The sequence below is a fragment of the Medicago sativa genome, chromosome 4 (assembly GCF_051527215.1).
Source record: "Medicago sativa cultivar Bolivia chromosome 4, Bolivia_mono, whole genome shotgun sequence".
In the NCBI taxonomy this organism is placed as follows: domain Eukaryota; kingdom Viridiplantae; phylum Streptophyta; class Magnoliopsida; order Fabales; family Fabaceae; genus Medicago; species Medicago sativa.
In genome coordinates, this window is record NC_140752.1 from 10,234,438 (window position 1) to 10,256,922 (window position 22,485).

General features: G+C 31.6%; 3 protein-coding genes across 3 annotated transcripts; 2 read left to right on the forward strand and 1 right to left on the reverse strand.

Moving 5' to 3' along the window:
- Positions 1-1,455: 1,455 nt before the first annotated feature.
- Positions 1,456-6,162, forward strand: LOC146926189 (RNI-like superfamily protein). Its single transcript, XM_085758573.1, has 7 exons — positions 1,456-2,183; positions 3,330-3,461; positions 3,677-3,781; positions 3,872-4,395; positions 4,746-5,040; positions 5,136-5,387; positions 5,510-6,162. Exons 1-7 carry the CDS (start codon positions 1,542-1,544, stop codon positions 5,561-5,563), a joined length of 2,004 nt encoding a protein of 667 aa, XP_085614699.1. The 5' UTR covers positions 1,456-1,541; the 3' UTR covers positions 5,564-6,162.
- Positions 6,163-9,190: 3,028 nt separating this feature from the next.
- On the forward strand, positions 9,191-12,614 carry LOC146926190 (putative WRKY transcription factor 33). Its single transcript, XM_085758565.1, has 5 exons — positions 9,191-9,459; positions 9,825-9,983; positions 10,625-11,151; positions 11,373-11,540; positions 11,784-12,614. Exons 1-5 carry the CDS (start codon positions 9,244-9,246, stop codon positions 12,199-12,201), a joined length of 1,488 nt encoding a protein of 495 aa, XP_085614691.1. The 5' UTR covers positions 9,191-9,243; the 3' UTR covers positions 12,202-12,614.
- A 1,472-nt stretch (positions 12,615-14,086) lies between these two features.
- LOC146926191 (CASP-like protein 4B1) lies at positions 14,087-16,189 on the reverse strand. The gene is made up of 3 exons (XM_085758566.1): positions 15,654-16,189; positions 15,003-15,138; positions 14,087-14,588 (listed from the first exon to the last, which is right to left on the reverse strand). Exons 1-3 carry the CDS (start codon positions 15,881-15,883, stop codon positions 14,403-14,405), a joined length of 552 nt encoding a protein of 183 aa, XP_085614692.1. The 5' UTR covers positions 15,884-16,189; the 3' UTR covers positions 14,087-14,402.
- Positions 16,190-22,485: the final 6,296 nt, after the last annotated feature.

Consider the following 22,485-nt stretch of genomic DNA (forward strand, 5'->3'; position numbering starts at 1 on the left):
AAACAGCTCTTCAAACAGTAGTCAAAAATTGCCAACTAATTTATATTTAATTTATTTATTGTGGGCTGATATTTTGGTTTAGGATGTTTGTAAAAATTTACCATGATCAAACAAAATTTAGCTTATAATTTTTTTATTAATTTGATTGAATTTTTCTCACAAAAGATAAAAAAGTAAAACCAAATCATCCTATTGCACTCCCATATACTCAATATTGAAAATCAAACATAACAATTTTGAAGTATATTCTTATATGCCAAATGATTTCTACACATAATTAGACTTTTTTTATTCCTACCAGGAACAACTTGGATCTTAATTAGAACTTACTTGTTAAAAGTCTGCTTGTTACATCTTAAATATTAAAGTTTGTAGTTTTCCTTCATCTTCTATCCTCCACTAGTCTTATTTTGTTCAGAAAAATAGGACACAGTCACACTTTTACTCCCCCTCTAGCATTTGTTATTTTAGAGTAACAATTAGAGAAAAAAATCATCAATCTATTCTTCTCAACTATCATTTACTCTTCAATTTTTGGTTTCTAAACTATATTAATATAATAAATAATATTCATAGTATATAAAATTTGTCAATTTATTGGTTTTAAAGAGCCTAATGACAACCACATGTCATAATATATCAAATGTTCTTTCATACAAAAATGTTTCAACAATATTTTATTATTTGAGTTGTTCTTACATGAGAATCATCTAACTATTGTATTTTATTAACTTTTAAAACTTACTTTAACATAAAGACAAGAGAAATATTAACTTCCCTAAAAAAAAAAAAATATTAACTAGTGTCAGAAGGACACTTCGGACACTAGTTAACAAAACTAAATTAAAAAATTTGTATTGAAAATTATGAAAAAGTGAGTATTTAACTTTTTTAAAGTCAAAAGGTTGTTGTTTCCAATAAATTTCTTAAATATTTAACTTTTTTTTAACTAGTGTTCTATATGCACTAATTAACATGACCTTAAACATAATTAGACAAACCATTTAAAAAGGGTTTGTCTAACATATGCAACATGTTAAAGCAACAAAAAATAGTAAAGTTTTTATTAAAAACATCAATTATTTATCAAAATGTTATATATTAAATAAAAAAATATACAAATTCTAATACAAAGTTACTATTTTAAGTTTTTTGATAAAAAATTCTTTTTAAAAATTATGCATAATTATAATTTTAACAACAATCATAATTAAAATTTCATACCCACAGTTTTTCATTTGACAAAAATATTACCCATAGTTTTGTAGTACCAAGTACCAACAACAGTACCAAACTAAGCAACAGAAAGAGAAGGTTAGTTCTGTCTTTTCATAAGTGGACACAGATTATAGTACAGCACATTACCCAACAATAAAAAAGACAAATAGATGGCATTTTGGTCTTTATGGACCAATCTCTCTCAACAAAACCCACACCTTCCCATGTTAACCAACCAACCGTACCCATACTTCAAAAACACAACACCAACAACCATAACAAAGTCACAAAACAAAGTACAACACAACACAAAATCTTCAACCATGAAGAAACAGAAGATTTCACAACAAAACCCATTTGAAACACTCTCAGAAGAACTCATATTCACAATCCTCGACTTCCTCGAACCAAAACACAACGAACAAACCTTGAAATCATTCTCCTTAACGTGCAAATATTTTCACGCGCTTGAATCAAAACACCGACGCGCTCTGTGTCCCTTACGCGCCGAACACATACAACCACTTCTCAAACGTTACACCAACGTAGAAAATCTCGATCTCACCTTATGTCCGCGCGTGAATGACACGTCCCTTAATTTAATCGCTGGAGCGTATAATTCTACGCTCCAGCGATTGAATTTATCGCGGTCGAGGTTTTTTACTGGGAATGGTGTGTTGAATGTTGCTGTGAGGTGTGTTAATTTGGTTGAGCTTGATTTGTCGAACGCGACGGAGTTAAGGGATGCTGCTATGGTTGGTGTTGCACGCGCTGTGAATTTGGAGAGGCTTTGGTTGAATAGGTGTAAGTTGGTTACAGATATGGGGATTGGTTGTATTGCTGTTGGATGTAAGAAATTGAAGTTGATTAGTTTGAAGTGGTGTGTTGGTATTGCTGATTTAGGTGTTGATTTACTTGCCATCAAATGTAAAGAGCTTTGTACTTTGGATCTCTCTTATTTGCCGGTAAGTACCCTGGTAATCTCGAGTTCGACTGATAAATAAATAAAGTACTCTGATAATCTAGAGTTCGACTGATTGATAGATAAATTTGTTTACATTGGTATTTGAACTCAACTTTAACCAAACAATTTGTACTTATAAAACTCGTTAATCATTTGAGCTCAATTTTTTTTAATCATCATAATCATTTTGTTATATTTATTTTTTGGTCCTTCAAAAAATTATTTTATTTATTTTTGGTGGATTATTGGTGGAGAGAGATTTATTGTTAATAGTTATTTATGATATGTAATAAGTCATTGTGGTTTTAATTTTCTAAATTTGGAGGTTTTTTAAGGGAATGGATTTGGAGGTTGATGTGGGGAAAAAGTGGGGTATGATATTTAATGTTTTTATAGGTTTTATTTCCAAATTGAGAAATTTGTTTCCTTTTTTGTTTTTTATTTTAGGGTGTTGATAATTGCTGGTGATGAGGTGGGGAGTAATTAGATGGGAGAAATATGGTTAAGTGGATTATTATGAAATAGTGGTTGGCTAATTTGTTTTTAGTGAAACACTAATTTAGATTATGAAACTGCAGGGGGTTGGTTAATTTGATCCATAAATTAGTAAAAATCTAAAATGATTTGTGAATTTGAAAATTCATTTTTCTTTACAAAATTGAAAATTCTTGTTCTATGAAAATTTTCAAAATTATTGTTCAAAATTCAAATTGGTTATCATTTTAGGGGATAAATTGATCAACACAAGATGAATAATTTGTTTAAGTGAATCACTAATTTAGACCCTAAAATTCTATGGGTCAGATGATTTGGTCCCTAAAATTAGTGAAAATCTAAAATTATATCTAAAATTGAAAATTCTTGTTCAAATTAGTTATAATATCATAATTCGGGACTAAATTGATCAACACAAAGGAATAGTTTATGGATTATTTTTGCAATTTCTTAAATTTCTACACCACATTAACTGACTTACCCTACAATTTCGCTGAATGATAGTTGTTTGGTACCATCATAGCTAGAGATTTTCAACTGCTGGTTGAAAGTTCAGTAGATTTGGTACTTGATTATTTTATTTGCGTTAAGTTATTGTTTTGAAATGATATGGTTGATATAACAAGTGTTATTGGTTTCTTGCAATGTGCAGATCACAGAGAAATGTCTCTCGTCGATCTTCAAATTGCAACATCTCGAAGATTTGGTCCTTGAAGGATGCTTTGGCATTGGTGATGACAGCCTCAATAACGAAGTCTTCAAACAAGGGTGCAAGACATTAAAGGTAATTGTGAAAATAAATATTAAGTTTTGGTTGCCGATAAGGATCGCCAAAAAAGTTAAATTTGTTGTACTTTAAAAAATTCAATGCATGTTTATGTATAATTCGCAACCTTTGATTGCATCAATTGATATAATTTTCATTTTTCTTGCCTCCACACTTGCACTAATTTTTTCTTTATCTAACTTTTTATATAACAAATTCACTTTCTTCTGCAGAAACTTGATATCTCAGGTTGTCAAAACATAAGTCATATTGGTCTGTCAAAGCTAACAAGCATTTCTGGAAGTGTCGAACAACTTATATTAGCAGATGGTTCTTCGGTAATTCTTCATTCTTTGTAATAATTAATTTTTTGAACTTGAGGATAAGGAATTCAATTTTAACTATTTGTCGGAATTTTGATTTTCCAGGTGACTCTTGCTCTTGTTGATAGTTTAAATAAACTTTCAATGCTGCAATCAATCATTTTAGACGGCTGCAATATTACCTCTGACGGATTAAAAGCCATTGGAAATCTGTGCATTTCACTCAGAGAACTAAGCTTAAGCAAATGTTCAGGAGTGACAGATGACGCTCTCTCTTTCCTTGTGTCAAAACACAAAGATTTAAGGAAGCTCGACATCACATGCTGCCGCAAGATAACCGATGTTTCGATTGCTAACATTGCGAATTCATGCAGAAGTCTCACTTCTCTCAAGATGGAGTCGTGTACGCTAGTTTCATCAGAAGCGTATATATTGATCGGACAGAAATGCCATTATCTTGAAGAACTTGATCTCACAGATAATGAAATTGATGATGAAGGCCTTGAGTCAATATCTCGTTGTTCTAGGCTCTCCAGCCTGAAACTGGGAATCTGCCTGAACATAACTGATAAAGGAGTTGCCAATGTTGGCATGTGTTGCTCAAAGTTAAAGGAACTGGATCTTTACAGGTTTGTGAATCAAATGCGGGCCTTTGCTTTTCTTGTCAATTTTTAAGGTGTTTTTTTTGGATAAACAGCTTACTTAAGTGTTTATCATGTTAGTGCTTATGATAAACTATTTTTATAACAAAAGATAAAATAAAGTCAAACTGTTTTTATAGTCACATTTGTCAATATCGTGTCAGACACCGGATGCTCCTTCGATCAGAAGTTCAGTGCTATAGAGGATGTACCTTATCTAAAGTAGATTTTACAAAATATGGCTTTGACATAAAAGTTCTATGATTGTACCTTATTAGATGTTGACATAAATATTATTGTCCAATGTCAACTAATTAAGATTATTTTTGTCTTTTCAGGTGCACAGGAGTAACAGATTTGGGAATCTCAGCAATTGCTTCTGGTTGCCCTAGCCTTCAGATGATTAATGCTGCTTATTGCACTAGCATTACTGATAGGGCATTATTCTGCTTGTCAAAATGTGTAAATTTGCAGACACTTGAAATTCGAGGATGTTTTCTTGTTACATCGTTTGGTTTGGCATGTATTGCAATGAATTGCAAACAACTAAGCCGCCTAGACCTAAAAAAGTGTTATAACATCGATGATAGTGGTATGGTTCCACTAGCCCATTTCTCCCAAAATCTAAGACAGGTATTTTCGTCATTTCTCAATTTTCTGCAATACATTAAAGTTGCAAGATAGCTATGCTAGAGATTCTGATATTATATCTTATTCGTCATTTGCAGATAAACTTGTCCTATACCTCAGTTACCGATGTAGGGCTTCTGTCGCTTGCCGGTATCAGTTGCCTTCAAAATTTCACCCTCCTTCACCTGCAGGGCGTGGCTCCACAAGGACTTGCAGCGGCCTTATTGGCATGCGGAGGGCTAACGAAAGCAAAGCTTCATATTAAACTAAGATCTTTATTACCCAAGCTTCTCATCAGACATGTAGAAGCACGTGGATGCCTGTTTGAATGGAGAGATAAAGAGTTTCAGGTATATTCATTTTTCGTTTCCATCTTATGATTTAGCAACACATTTTATGAAAATGCTAGAGTTCTTCCTCATTTTTATCGCATTTTATTTGGTCATTGAAGTTCTTGTTGTCCCTTCGACAGGCTGAATTGGACCCAAGGTGTTGGAAATTACAGTTAGAAGATCTGATGCATTAGGATTTTCTCATGTTATCTGAAGTTGATAAAGATGACTTGCACATTACGTAAGATATCCAAGTTAGTGAAGAATCTCAAATCTCTCGGATTCTCAATAAGCGTCCATGTGGTTCATTCACTTCTCTGTACGCTTCCATTTATACTAGTGGAAGAAAAACAATAAAAGAAAGGAGCATCAAAGATGATAGAAGTATTTTGTTTTGTCCATTGATGGAGGTTACCAAGTACAATAGCAAAAAACATCAATCAAGCCTTATCCTACCAAGTGGGGTCGGCTATGGAGGTAACCTAGTGGCCTTCTGTAAGTCGGACATCGACCAAGAACTAGTGTTTCGGATTCTCGCATTAAAACTCAAGTATTTGTTGTACTTGGTAGAATGTTGAATCCCTTTTTTTGTGTGTGTGTGAGATGCTAGGTCAATCAAGTGTATAAAAAAACTTTGTAACCCCTTTTGGTTATTCTTCATTTTTTAGGGTCTTGCTTAAAGCAAAAGGGTATCAAGTGTATAAAGTTTGTAATGTGTAATTTCATGTTTTGTTTTACCCTCCTATTTGAACTCTTGTGTCAAGAATATAAGATGTTTCACATATTTGAGAAATGCCATTTTTTTTTGTTACAGCTTCTGCATCATCTCAATCTATCTCATACTTCTAACTTTTCTCCAATTCACACTATCAAGAGAGGATTAATAATCAAAAGTACTTATGCTTGTGTGTAATTATTTTCAAATAAAAAAGGTCTAATTGTTAGGAGTGGAAAAATAAAAGTTATAAGCCATAAAGACACGGACACAGACACTAATACGTTGACACCAAAGCTGACCCAATAAATTTTATTTGTAGATGAGGCATTTTTATTCTGTATATGAGGTTTTTTTTTGTCTCTATATGATGTCTTTTTGTTTATAAAATTTAATAAAAAATGTTTTTTTATTGGGAGGCTTAAAACAAGGACTTTTAGTAGCTTTATCCTTGAACCGGCCTTAATGACATCACTAATAATTTGAAAAAATCACACAATTCATGGTAATTATATGTGTCGGTGTCAGACACGACACATGTCCAACACCAATATACGTCTAATCTGAAAAGTGTTCGTACTTCATAGATCGAAAGAAAAGATAGCTAAGAAATTGTTTTACATGTCCCTTAATTTATCAAAATGTATCTTCTAATAGATTTTTTTCTACTCAAAATCTACTAGAAGCTATCTTTCTATAGGTCGTATTTCAGTGTTGGACAACTTGAGGGATCTATAAAAACAATTTTGAGATAGCTATTGCAGGGATGAGCCGGGTCACAAATTTAATAGATTTTTTGGACTGTTAGGAAAAAAAATACAAATTAACAGAATGACTAAATATATTAAGATTTGCTTATTTTAAAAAATTAGCTTGAGAAATTACTTTTAACTGATATGCAAGCAATTTTCAATGGTTCAATCACAAAATTGCAATTGCTTGTAGTTGGATGAATTGAAATTACTTTTAACTGATATGCAAGCAATTTTCAATGGTTCAATCACAAAATTGCAATTGCTTGTAGTTGGATGAATTAGGGGGTGAGATTTGAGGTGAGGGATAGAGACAAAAGAGGAAAAGATTATAGGGGATGAAGTGGCAATTTCCACATTCGATGGCTGGCATACCACATGCATGCCTTAGAACATGACACTGCTTTTGTGGCCTTATTAGTCAACTTATCATTCAACAAATTCTGTTAACAATAACTGAACATAATATGAACATATTATGAGATAAGTGATTTGTTTTTTTTTTTCTTCAAAAAAAATAACTGAACATAATATGAGATAAGTGATAAATATTTGGACCGGTTAACTATTGGAGTTCCCTTCTAGATCGGTGTGTATAAAAAATGTGTTTGAAAATGTCAATCTCTTTTATGGGTGTTGGACATTAAGTAAAGTGTTATCGAATGTTGTATCTTTATAAAAAAAATAAGATATATCATTTTATTTAGATGTTGTTTAACAATAACACAAGTAAAATTAAACACGCATCTTTCTTTAAAACATTAGAACATTAGGTATATGGATGGATCCCTTTTTATGTTGGTTAACATCTACTTTTTATCCAATATGAATTCTTTCTCACATTTGATATACCAACAATCTCTTTGCTAAATGTGAGTCCATTCATTCATGTGAATATATGCTCCGACTTAGACAAAAGTTTTCTTTATCCATATATATATATATACTTGCAATGTCGACTATTGTTGATGCACGCGAGATGTTGTATAACCACCTTTGTCAAAAAGACTTTTGATACACAAATTGGTACCCTTTAGTCAAACTATTAGCTATGATACCAGTGTTTAATCACAAAGAGTGGCCTAAGGTTATCTCATTTGATTCATAGCAACCACACAATTAAAATTAGACACAACATCTTCACGCAAAACTTTAAAATATATAGTATATAAGTCCAATCACTTATATGTTGTGGAACATCATTTTTTCATCCACCATGACACTAACTCATATTTCATATACGAATTAGTGAAGGGACTAGATGTTTTCAAAACCGAACAAATCCAATAGAAAAACCGTAAACCAAACCAACCTAATCCAAATTGAAACCGCAAAAAATCGTGTGGTTTGGTTTGGTTTGCGATTTTTATTTTACCAACCAAACCAAAATAAACCGCAACATAAGAAAAACACTAATTAAACATATGTAACCTAGGCCAATACTCATAGAAACTCAATGAAAACTTTTATAAAATGACATATTCTCTTGTTAAGTTTCCTCTTTGCTTTTTATTTCAAAAATGTATCTATGTGTTACTTGAACTTTTAGAGAATGATAAAATCTTAATCTTTTGCATTTCTTATAGAATATGATTACTTTTGGTCCACGTTTTTAATTTGCTCTATGTTGTTAGGAACTTTGTTAGATAAAAATGAAATTGTAATGTTGGATGAAATTCAAAACATCGTTGAAAAAATTGTTGGAAATATGTTGTGTTTTAACTATTTAACTTGATTTTAACATTAGAAACAAAAAATTGTATTGTCTCAAAAAAAGCGCACCATCTGATTCAACCCAAACTACATTGGTTTGGTTGTGTTCGAATTTTATTTTAAAAATCAACCGAAAAAATCAAACCACATATTTTTTATCGTACGGTTTGGATAACTATTGATCTTAAAACCGAACCAATCACATTCCAAATAGCTTAAAAGAACTCATACTTACTCATCCATCGAATCAAACCACATTCTAATGTTATTTTATTATGTGAATTTCTAGAAACATTTTTAAATAAATATCATGTATGATTGCATACAAACTAAGTCCATTTTACTTTACTATAGTATAGGTGCAATTTATCAAATTTAGAAATAGTGACTATAAAAAATAATATTAGTACTAGAATAGTGCCACCACATGGGACAGGTGGCAAAGCATAGAACGCCATGTAAAATAACTCGTATTATTGTTATGAAATGAAAATGATAATAATGATGTAATGATAGGCAAACCCAGTCAAGTCAAACCCACAACACTTGACCCATTGCCTTTTCAACGGTCAATATTTCAGCTTCTAACAAGTAGCTCCAAACACTTTTGGTATAAAAGACTATGAACTACATATTCAAACATACTACAAACATTTTCACACACAATTAACTAACAACCTCAATTGTCTTAAGTATGTCTTTTAGTTTCAACAATCACTTTTCCAACACAAACAATAACATCACCACCTTGGATATTGATAAATTTGTTGAAACTTCTTCTCAACTAAAAACTCATGATGATGATCATTTTGCACTTGATGATGTAATTTATCCTTCTTATTCTGATTTTCCACCTGGTTTCAGTCCATCTGAGTTATTGAATTCACCTTCCTTTCTTTCTTCTTCTAATGTATGTTACACTCTCACTTCTTGTGTTATAATTATTTTAGTATTAATCATGATTTTAAATTGCGGGTATGGTTACACTGCAAACCTTTATATTGTGACAAAATACGACTGATGAGTCAAAATTGCGATTGTAATATTGTTGCATAGACCTCAAAATCCTTTATATTACGACTGCAATTTCAAATGATGGTTCTAATATTTCATACTATGAAAAATAACAGTCAAATGCAACTTATGCATGTGGACTAAAGTGCAGTCACTTTCAATTGTTATAAGTTATAGTCTTTTGCAACTTTTAGTGTTGGTTTTGGAACATAATTAATACTAAACTATATTTTGATTTTGTTTTTTATATGATGATTTTAGATTCTTTCATCATATACAAATGAACCTTCTACTGTGCAAAGCATCAGCCAACAGCATAGCAAGGAATTAGAAGAGAGAAACTTCTCTGAGCCCTCTTTCCAAACACAAAAACAGACCATGCATGATCTCTTTCAATCTTCCACAAGTATGTTTCAAGTGGTAAGTTGTATTTTTCTTTGACCATAACTTTTACTTAAAACAAATATGATTATGTGTACATGTCTTGTTTTATATGCTGATCTTGACTTTCTTGGTCAAAATTTAATTATTAATTAGTATCTTTGTCACACACTTGCATTTAATGGCTTTGTTTATTGCTCTTCTTTTGATTTTTTCTTGTTTTTTTAATTAGTCAAATTTTCTATAATTTTGTCTGTAGTGTACAAGATAGTTTGAATAGTTTTGGCAATTAGAAACTTGACTAATACATATCCTCAGTTGACTAAGTCAAACATAGTATTAGTGTTAAAATTATTCTTAAAAGAAACATTTTTAAAGTTGATGTGGCTAACATTAAACGGCATTGAACCTTAATTGCATTTCATTAATGATAATATGTTGGATACGATTTAGAATATCAATGAAAATGTGAATACGAGTTAAAAATGTGCTCAATATTGCAAGAGCATAAACCGTCTCATCGACTTGTCTTCTAATAAACTCAACATACGAGATAAGCTAAAATCTTAAGATATTATAAGATATTTTCTAATATTCTACCACAAACAATGTGTGATTTATTGATGCTTTGGAATATATGCAAATCTTGTAATTTACTAATACTTGTTCAACTTGAACAGGAAGAACCACTAAAGACACAGGACACATTGATATTCAACGAAACTACAAAGCAACCAAATTTATCATTTGAAGGAACAACAAAACATGAAGCACAAAGAAATTCTTCAGCTCCTAATTCTAGTTATTTTAACAACACTGGTGCTTCTATGTCTAAAAGTGAACAAAGAAAATCAGAAGAAGATGGATACAGGTGGAGAAAATATGGAGAGAAACAAGTGAAAGGAAGTGAAAATCCAAGAAGTTATTACAAGTGCACTAATCCAATTTGCTCAATGAAGAAGAAAGTTGAAAGGTCTTTGGATGATGGACAAATTACTCAAATAGTATATAAAGGAAGTCATAACCATCCTAAGCCTCAGTGTACAAAAAGAAGAGCAAATTCTCAATATATTCATCAACCTTCTTCATCATGCAACAACTCTATGGCTTCTGATATTTCTTTGGGAGAGGATGATTTTGATCAAACATCACAAACTAGTTTTTCTGGAGGAGATTATGATGACTTGGGAATAGAGGCCAAAAGATGGTAAGATCAGTACGCCCTCTGGTCACTATTATAAGCAAATATTTATATTTTAGATTCATTCAATAAATGGTATATGTGGTTTATAACGTAGTCCACCCTCTGGTTTATAATAGTGACCGGAGGGTGTATTTTTTTTGTGCTTGCAATACTAATTTGCATGAAGTACCAATATTTTTGAGGTTGATTTAAATATCACTAATTTATGATTCTCATTACTGTAGGAAAGGAGAGAATGAAAATGATAGCTATTCTTATTCCACAGAAGGGTGTAGAACTGTTAAGGAACCTAGAGTTGTGGTTCAAACTACAAGTGAAATTGATATTCTTGATGATGGATATAGGTGGAGGAAATATGGACAGAAAGTTGTTAAAGGAAATCCAAACCCAAGGTATGCATAATTCAAATTATGGAAACAAACAAATGACATTTAGTTATAGTTATAGATAATTGCTTCTAAATGACATAATATATTAACGCAACAAATCAACACAATTAATCATTTTCTTATAAATCGTGCACAAATCTTAAACCACTGTTATTTTTAGACGGAGGGAGTACTTAACTTCGGAGTTCTAGATATTTGTTACCAACCTTATATGATAATAACTTGTTCAAAATATTGTTTCTGCAGGAGCTACTACAAATGTGTAATCCAAGGTTGTACTGTGAGAAAACATGTTGAGAGAGCATCACATGATATTAAAGCAGTGATCACAACATATGAAGGGAAACATAACCATGATGTACCTCTAGGAAGAGGAATTTCAAGCAGTAGCATAAACAACAGAACTTCTCTTAACAACAATACATGTAATGTTACACCTGTAAGGCCTTCAGCAGTGACTAATTATTCTAGCTTAGCAAATTTTACAAATTCACTTCATGATTCAAAGCTACCAACTTCTGAAAATCAAGAACATTTTCAGCTTGACATGTTGATGAATTCTAGAAGCTTTTTGGACAGATCAATTGGTTCAAATACCAATTCGGAACAATACTCGGCTAAAGATGACTCATTCTTTCAATCTTTTGTATTGAAGAACTTTTAATTTGGAATTAGAACATTACTCGTCAGCTTGGATACTCTGTAGTCGTCCAGTCAGTGGATGCAATTCTCAGCCATTGGATTTGAGTTGTAGCTCAATCCAACGGTCAAGATCGAGCTACACCGATTTGATGACTACAGAGGATCTGTTTTCCACGTATCATTGATGCTTTTGTGTATATTCTAGGAATTCTAGTCTAAGAAGTAATCATAGACATCTACTAATTCAGCACACCAAGGTTAGAAACTATAAGTAGTAAAGTGTAGAACCATATCAACTTAAATCTTGACAAGAGTTAGGTCTAATTTCAAGTTGTACTTTAGGAATAACATATTATAGAAAACGTGTTGATTGATTAATTCTATCATTATTTTGTTGTATTTGTTTAGCATGAAATAAAATGTTTGTTTTGTTGAGCCTTGATTTACAATCAATTACTCCCTAATATTTTGTGTAATTTGTCTTGGCAATTTCAACTACCCTCTACACTACCTCTGCTTTGTTTGACAGATTCAAAACAGGGTGTTGAATTAGGTCTTGCAGGCCCTTGCCTCTAAGGCACGGGTAAAGAAACTAAAAGTAGAAAGAAAATACAAGTTTTGCATTGAAAGTAACACTTTTTCGACTATTAAAAAGTAGAATACGTAATTTACAAGGTAATATTTCCTTTTATAATTTATAAACAAATGCCACAGAGCCGGTTGTTAGCATTTCTATTAATTATTAATCAAGTTTGAAACCACTAATTTTGAACATAGTCTAGCTTTTTCTTAATATATTCTATAAGGAAAAATACACTCACCTCCATGAAGTTTATTAAATGAGAGAGACACCCTCTCTATTTTTATAATAGACAACAACCTCATTGAGGTCTCTTAAAATATATAAAAATCTCCCCTATAAACTTAACATCGTTAACTAAACCGTTAAACATCACTCTAATTTTTCATTTGACGGTAACGTTCCTAAGGTCTCTTAAAATAGATAAAAACCAACCTTACTAGCTTAACATTTTTTTTTTGACAAAAGTTTGACATTATTATTATTATTATTATTGTTACTAAAAAAAAATTATTTGATAATGTCTCTTCTCATCGAGGGGTTAGGGGGTTATCAATTTCCGTTGTTTTCTCATGTCCATGCATTATCAATCCATGAGTAGAATGAAGATTGAAGGTAGCCTAACACACAATGATAACGAAATGGATGAAAACAGCGGCGAGACGAAAATGTGAGTCCAAAACAACGGCGAGCATAAAAAAATATTGAACAGGACACCACGGATTTACAGAAAACGATAGTAAGATGAAAACGATGGCGAGCAAGGATGAGAACGACGATGACAGAAACGATACCCAATGCAACAAACAAGGATGAGTATGAAAGCAACTATACCTAATGATTTAGTTGTTGCCCAATGCATACATGGAGGAAAAGCATTGATGATGAAAAAAATGAGAACACGATACAACAACAATGAGAAGAGAAACTGAAAAGGTGTGTATGTAGTTTATAACCAGAGTGAAAGGAATGAGAAGAGGCGTGTGCGTTTCTATTTTTCAATTGACGACAACTTAACATTTCTAACGAAAGGGAACGTTTATGTCATGTGACAAAATAGAGAGGGTGTCTGTGTCATTTAGAAAAACCTCAAGGAAGGTGAGTGTATTTTTCTCTATTCTATAATGCTAGCTATAGAGACTATATAGTCCATGCATTTTCCCAATAGAGAAACAGTTGGAGACATTTTCTGGCAACTAAGGCCAGTATCACTCAATGACACTTATTAGTATGATCCATACGATAATTAACCAAAAATTAAAATCTTTTCATGAAAAAAAATAATAAAATAGTTTAAAGAACTATTAATTAGACTACCATAAATAAATGGAGCAAAATAATACAATTCTATTTTTTATTTTTAGTCAAGAAGTGTTTGCTTCTTTGATTCAACATAGTTTCAGCTTGTACTTCATTGAACTTTCAAGTAGGAAAAAACACTTGTACTATTTTATGAAATCAGTAAAGTCTAACATCTCATTGTAGCATACGGGAAGACATCAAAAGGGACAGAGGATTCATAACTATTATATAAATTTCCTCAAAAAAAAAAAAGAAAAAAAACTCATTATATGAATGTATCTTATTCAAAAATAAATAGAAGGCTGAAACTTGATAGAAGAAAACTTTATGCAACTTCAGATTTAAGTTAGGGCTGATAATTTGTATCCTGATATGATGGCTGATAGTGCTAGAAATATGAACGCAAAAAAGGACATAGTAATGGTTGCAGCTGAAGCGTCTGTAAATGCATCATCTCCATTCTCCCTCATTCTATCTGTTATAGGAACTGCTGTGGATGCTGATGATATTAAGAGATATGCTATTACCTGAAATTAAAAAGTAAACAACTGACTATACTTTTGAATTTTGATGTTATTATTTCAGCCCAATTCTAATAATTTATGTTTTGTATTTTCGGCCCATTAGGGTTTCCTTAATATTTAAACACCTCAATGACAGTCAGATAGGTTTTTATTCATTCAATAAAATTTTAGAGAGTTTTCTCAATTTCTGGTAGATTACGAAACTTTATTTTCACATTCGCTTGCAATTTTTTTTTTTTTCAATCTAGGTTTAGCGCTTGTTAACTATATTTCTGACTGCATCAACTTGTCTGTATTAAAATAATCACCGAAGAAAATATCCTTATGTACAATTTCAATACTAATTAAATTCCTTAATTGGGTTTAGAAAACATAATATACTAAACTAATGTGCTAAGAGAGTAAGAAATGCCAAACCTGATCCCCAACAAAATCAATCAGAGCTGCAGTTGTAGGTCGAAATATATTATTCCCAGTCAAAAGTTCATGAATTTGACGATACACTTGGCCTCCGGTGTATATACTTGTAAAAAATGCTACCGCAAGTAAATACCTAAGATTAAAAAAATTTATTAATTAAAGTTCCATACAAATTAAATTTTGACAAAAACCCATTTCACTCAAACTCATATCACATTTCACGACTAAATTTCACTACTAGAAAAAATAAATACAATAAAGACGGAAATTTAGAGGAGAAGAAAATGTAAAATTTATCGTTAAATATGTTCTTTTAGAATATCGTTAGATGTGTTGTTAAGTATTACAGACGCCAAATTTGACAATAAATTTCATTTTTCATCTCTAATTTTTTGTATTATTTCAACAAAAAAAAATAGTAGTGATAGTTTCATTATATTGTTAATAGTCGCAATGTTATTTCTCCAAATCAAAATTGTGTTTATCGCCAATGCATTTGAGTTTAGCTTATATATATTGTCGGTGTATATAAGCTTTACAAATCATGTGTTTTTAATTCATTAAATGTCGTGGCAACCCTATAAGTATATCATGTGTAAAACTTTTGTACATTGACGATATATAAAAATTAAACTTCATATTTTTTACCTGTATTCTTGATAGTGGTCAAAGTTTTTCCAATAACCATGGTTGTTACTTGCCATGAGGAGGAAGGAAGTCAAAGAGAAAAATAGAGTAACACCTCTCAATCCTAAAGAGGCTCTCTTGAGGGAGTCCTCCCTCTTCCACCGTTGTAGGATGCCGTAGCTAGAGCCACTAGTTGCCGACTCCGGATTCATGTCTATATTTACCTCTGAATTATTATAAGAATTCAACATCTCTATTTGGTAATATATGACACTCTTTTGAATTCTCTTGTTTGAAATTTTATACTATGATAATGTAGTGATAAATGAGAAAAAATTAAAGAAGAAAAGGAGGAGGAGGAGGCTCAAAACAAAGACAATGTTTGTGGAGTGTGTTTCATTTGTTTTTATTTTGAAACCAATTTTAAGGTTATTGTTCTTAGAGTGTAATTTAGTAGTAAAAGTTTGATTTTTGAACTAATTCTAACCTTCTGGGTATAAGCCAATCAAAGAGCGCGTGAACTACACATGAAGGTTGGAAGAAAGATTACATAAAGAAGAAAAAAACAATAAAATAACAAAATACACATTTAGTATGCTCATAAGAACACAATATTTTCTTAAAAAATTCAAACGGTTATCTTATAAATTAATTATAGTTATTGTTTTTGTTTTTTTTGCTTTATATTTTACCTTTTCCTTCTACTTAAGGAGTAGAGGTAAAATTATGATCCCTATTATTTCCTTATATCAAAGGGTTGAAAAAACTTTTCCAAATTTTTATTTTGAATGTGTTCATGCATAAGCGAAAAAGTGATGTTTCAAGTTACAGTATGGTTATCCCGAAAGAAAAAAAAAATGCAAGGATGGTTATGTAAAAAGAAAGTTCAAGGGTGATAATTATATTCAAATTTAATCCCATAAAAATTATTCAAACCTAATGTCTATGTTTAGTGGAAAAAATATTGATATAACTATAAATATGGTTTTTATCTGAATTGAATTTTATTTACGTGTTTCAAGCTTTCATTTTTGGAGAGTGTGCTTCAATTTTTGTGATTAAAATAAATTAGGAGATCGAGCTCGAGTGTAAGATGGAGAAGAATTTAAGACTTAAAGGATGCAGTTGGAAAAATGACTCAATTTTTTTTTCTCTCTGTTTTTGTTTTTTTTAGATTGTGGCATGATAAGTGCAAATCGTGAGGCGGTTTTTCAGTTGTCTTGCAACTGGTATTAAATGTAGTTTTTGACATATATGTTGGTGAATCTCACGAAATTAAAGGAGAGAACTTTTAGAAACCTTAGAGGCTAAAAGTTGAGGTTCTTGAGTTGGAAAACAATTGTAAATACATTGGATGAGTAAAAATCAATGAGCCTCTAGCTCATGGGAATGTGTTGGGAAATGGGTGGAAATTAGGGTTGTTCTTGGAGAACTTATTGAAGCTAATTTCTTGTAATCCTTTGAATCTCTTTATAAAGAACACGTTCAGTGAAATGGGGAGATCTCTCTCCTCCATATGTAAGTAATTGTTGGGATTAATCGGGTGAACAAATCTTGGTGTGTTTGTTTTTCTTCTCCCTTTATCTTCATGCTTTGGTTATGCTTGGGTTTTTGCTTCACACTTATATATAGGTTTATTGTTGTTGTTACTTGAAGCTACTTTGATTATTGGTTACTACTTCCTTTTGCTCCATACATCTAAGTTTATTGGTGTGAGATTTTAGTCCGAATTTACAACAATTGATGCTCACTGTGGGGCAAAGGGGTAAATTGGTCAAGTGAGTAACATGGGTTAGGACATCGAGAAATTTACCTGGAGTAATGATTTTGGGTTATGGAAGGCTACGATGCAAGTGGTTTTGGTACAACAAAAGTGTGCGAAAGGTATATCCCAGATTTTCATATACAACAACTTCAACCTTTCCTGGATTGCCGTCGTAGTTGTCTCCTCTGCAACATATGTCATAACTATATCCCAGAGGCACAATACAATGTCACTTCTAATTTTGTCCATCATCTCGGTCTTCTGTGCTTGTGACATGGTGGCCGATAACACAACCTCCTTTTCTTCAAAGCAAAAAAGTCGTTGTAATGAATTTTTTAAAAAATGCTAAAAGTTCAAGCTAAACAAATGAAAATATGGACCTAGAAATAAAATTTTGTGATATTTTAAGCAGAGAAACAATTTTTAATAAATGTTATAAAAAATCATTGAAAAATTTATAAGTTTATGAACAATTAAACAAATTTGAATTTAGCCAAGACTAAAGTTGTGTGTGCAAACACACCACTCCTTGTTCATAAGCCCTGGAGCAACCAACTGGAGAATGCTCCATCATAGCAGCACTTAACAAGAAGACTTTTAAGGTGAACCAATACTGGCATAATTAAATGTTGGTTGCTGGTATAGGGTATGGAGAGGCTGCGATTTCTATACATGAAATGGGTGATATTAATGTTGTGCATGCATTGTATGTTAATTTTGTGCAATTTTATCATTCATCAGTATGGGTTAAATCCGTTGAAATGTATCAAAACTCCAAAAATATTAGTAAATGATCACTTTGGTCTTTTACTCTGAAGTTGTACTTTCAGATTGTGTGTACACAATCAGAGATGCTTAGAATAATATTTGACATGAAGGGGTGTGGATAGAAATAACCTTCCTTTTATGGGCCTTTCTATTGAAACTGACTTGATCCATTTGATGTCTTATTTCTTAATAACTTTTTATATATAAAAGAAAAACATTAAAAAAAAAAGAGTAAATGGGCATTTCGGTCTCTGACTCTGCACCTCGCTGTCATAAATGTTTTTGACTCAGGATTAAATATAAAGTAGTCCCTGAATGTACACTTCCATTATCACTTTAGTCCCTAGCGTTAAATGATTTTGTTAACTGATGATGTGGCAAAACTTTTATGCTGACAAAGAGTATGAGGTGTCACAAGGACTAAGGTGAAAGTAGAAAAATGTCACTTTAGTCCCTGAACCGAAAAAAAAATTCGTGAACCGAAAATCAATATCCTCAAACTCGTCCCAACGAAGTGTTGCTCTTCGTCAAGAAGTGGGTCATCTTCCTGAATGAAGTTGTTATATGGTTGCGGGAGACTTGTTGTTAGGTCCCTGACTGTGCATACATACTATAATTAAGGTCCCTGACAGTAAACACTTATTGTCACTAAGGTCCCTGACAATAAACACTTACAGGTACAAAGTATACCTACTATGATCCTATTTTATATTAATTTATCAATTATAACAATATGAAGAATTGTTTCGCACTTTCAGGTCTGGTTATGAATCACATTTTTCCAAATTTTGTATTTGTATATCTTGAATTCCTTATGGTTTCTTCTTTTTAATCTCAATGTTAACTTCAAATTATACTATTTCATTTTTTTAAGAAAGATTATTAGCTTCAAGGATGCATATTTAACTATACTTCAATTGATTATGTACCAATATTGTCCTAGTATCATCTGATTATGTACATTTATGCAGTATGATTGTAGAACAGAAACTTAAGCCACTTGATTTAGTATTTGTTTTTGTTTTAGCTATTATAATAATCATTGATATAACGCCAAACATGTTATGTGAATTGTTAGCTAATAGCGTTTGCTGTCACATTTTTAAGCATGATGTGTGTTCATTGAATAGCAGCCATTCCATGGAAGCATGATAAATGTTGTAGGCATGGAATATCAGCCATTGCATGGAAGCATGACAAATGTCGCGTGTTTGTAAGTGTTTACTGTCAGGGACGTTAGTGACAACATTGATATTAGATAATTTTTTTTTTTGAAACGGCAAAATATTATTAACCTTCGAGCCCGTGCATGGTGCACTAATAAGCTCGGGTGGAAAAAAAAGAAATTACAAAGGGGAAATCGGTTGCCTCAAAACAATGACTCGAACAAAAACCCCTTAAAAAACCACCCCAATAAAAACAACCCGCTGCTCCCAAAGAGGGAAGCCAACACCAACAGCCGCAAAAGCAAGGCACCCGCTATGACTTTGAAATCTAGCAACAACACCAAAATTCAACCCCATAGCAAAGCCAATACCCCACAGAACAATCCCAAAACAGCACCAAACTGGCAACAGCTAAAACAGACAAAAACCGACCCAAAAACCAGCTGCACAGCCGACAGAAACAGCACAAACAGCTGCTGTTCTGTCATGACAGCATGCCAAAACCAACACCACAGGGCTCCCAACAGCCAGACACAAAGCAGAACCTCAGGACAGCCGCAACCTTACCTCAAAAGGCATTCTCGAGGACCCCAACACTACTCATAAAACAAGCAAACCGTAGAATTTGATCTACCAAGCAGCCATCTCTAAGACAACACTTTAACCTCCTCCACGAGCTCCTCCCATCTAGCAATAACATTATTAAAAATACGGTCATTTCTAGCCTTCCAAACCATCCACATTCCGGCCTCCCAAATCATCCGTAACCCATTCCGAACTTTCTTATTAAAAGGACCCCCACTCCAACATTCCCAATGAATAAAGAGGTTCGGAGGCATTATAAAATTCAAATCCAACCAAGACATCAAACTCAACCAAACATTCCAGGACAAATCGCAATGAAGGAAAAGATGTGAGGTAGTCTCGGCAAAATCCGTACAATGGACACAATGACTACCAACACCGGGAGGTAAACAATTCCGAATTCCCAAATTAACACGCGTCGGAATCCGATCAAGAAGAGCCTTCCAAACAAACGCTCTCACCTTGGACGGAGCCCCGGTCTTCCAAATTTGTCTAAACACTCTCCTCTCACCCTCCGGACACACAATTTGAGTTTATTCATTGGGAGATGATAGTATTAGTTTTTTTTTTTTTAGAGGATCGATGGTATTAGTTAACCTATTCTTTTATTGACAAACTTTAATGAACCTGTTCTAAAAATTTAAATATAATACTGTTCCTAATTATGTTTATTATATACTACATCCATCCCTAATTATAAGACATTTAAAAAAAAATTGTCCCTTTTTATAAGACCCTTCTAGTATTTTCAATTACATTAATTATTTCTTTATCAAAATATCCTTATTTATTTTGCATCTTTTTCTTCAATCAACAATAAATATTATGTTAAAAACATAAATTAACTCTCTGTCTAAAGGATAAAATTATATAAATAATAGTAATTATATACAAATTTAATATTATTACCAATTGTTTTAATTCGCGTGATTTTGACAAGAATGTCATATATTTAAGGACATAGTTAATGGTGGCTAAAAGCTCATAACACCATGTTTTTGTAAGGTTCTCATAACTGGTGGTCAGGGGTGGTCAGACCCCTTACATTGTTTGAGTATCGACTGATTCTTGTAAATTCTTTGTATGACTGTTTGCTTCCGGGGTGGCTCCTTTGGCACACCTTGTACTTAGGAGTGTTACACCGCCGTTGTTAATATATCCCATTTAAATTTTTTCAAAAATATTTAAGGACATAGTATATTACGTTTTATTATTTTATATGAAAGTCAATTCTATTTTATAGTGCACAATTAAGAAATATCTTACTTCATGCATAAACTAGCTTTACCATTCAATCAATAAATTTCATGGCTAAATTAAAAGAGATATGAAGCAGCGGCGAAGCTAGCGAAAATTCTACGCGGAGGCCAAAAATAAACAATAAAAAATTATTTTAAAAATCAGTATATGAAATTTAAGGATAAAATATACTTTTGTCCCATAAATTATAATTTTATAGGTTTAGTCCTTACAAAAAAATTATTCAATTTTTGTCTCATTTTTTTATAATTTTACAAAAAAAAAAAAGTGTTTTTAGCCTTGCGTTAATCTATATAAAAATAATTTAAGGACTAAAATTAAATAAAATGTTAGGAACTTAACTTAAAATTGTGAGTGTTGTAGATAATAAAAACAAATTTAATCTGAAACTTAACCAATTCATAAAAAAAAAAAAAAAATCACAATAATTCTTACTTATATGAAATGTAAATTCAAGCAACAGAAAATGAAATAAAAATTGACAACAAATATTTAAAAAAGTTGGACAAAACGTGTTTTAAGAAGTCAATTTCATCCATAATTGATTGTTTAATAAAAGATTATGTCTTTTCAATGTAAACAATATGTTATTTGTAAGAACTTATTATCTATTTCATTTATTTCTTAGTATTGTTGTTGAAATTTTCTCTCTATAGTTGTTATTGAGACTAAAACTAACAAACCAATGCAACAAATAAATCTATCAATGATGTCTTTACAAATTTTTTTTTATCAATGATGTATTAATATTTTCACTTTCTTATTTATGTTAATTTTCGGCAACCAAACTTATTTGAGGTACAGTAGCTCAATATTTATTATTTGGAGTAGCTAAATATAAATATATATCAACCAATTCAAGAATATATTTTTTTTTTTTTTTGAGGTAGCAAGGACTACCCCATCATCCTGAAGGGAACCGCCCCTGATATGAAGAGACGCTAGTTTTCACAAGTAAAAAAATAATGAAACTGATTACTAAAAAAGTAAAACATAACAAGCATAATAACTTAAATAATTTAACTTAATTTTTTACTTCAGTTTTTTTTTTACAAGTTAATTTTTTACCTCATGAAAATGGTCATACTTGTTTTTTTATTTTAACTTATTTTTTCACCATCGCATCATGAAAATCAATTAGAAGTGAATTTAGTTTGTTTTTAACTCAGGTATTTTTTTTAATTATTGAAAGTTAAATTATTTTAGTTATTATATTCATTATATTTTTAGTGGTGTTCATTTTTTTTGGAAGTAATAAAATGAATATTTCCATAAGAAATTAAAAAAAAATATTTGAGAAAAACTTTTT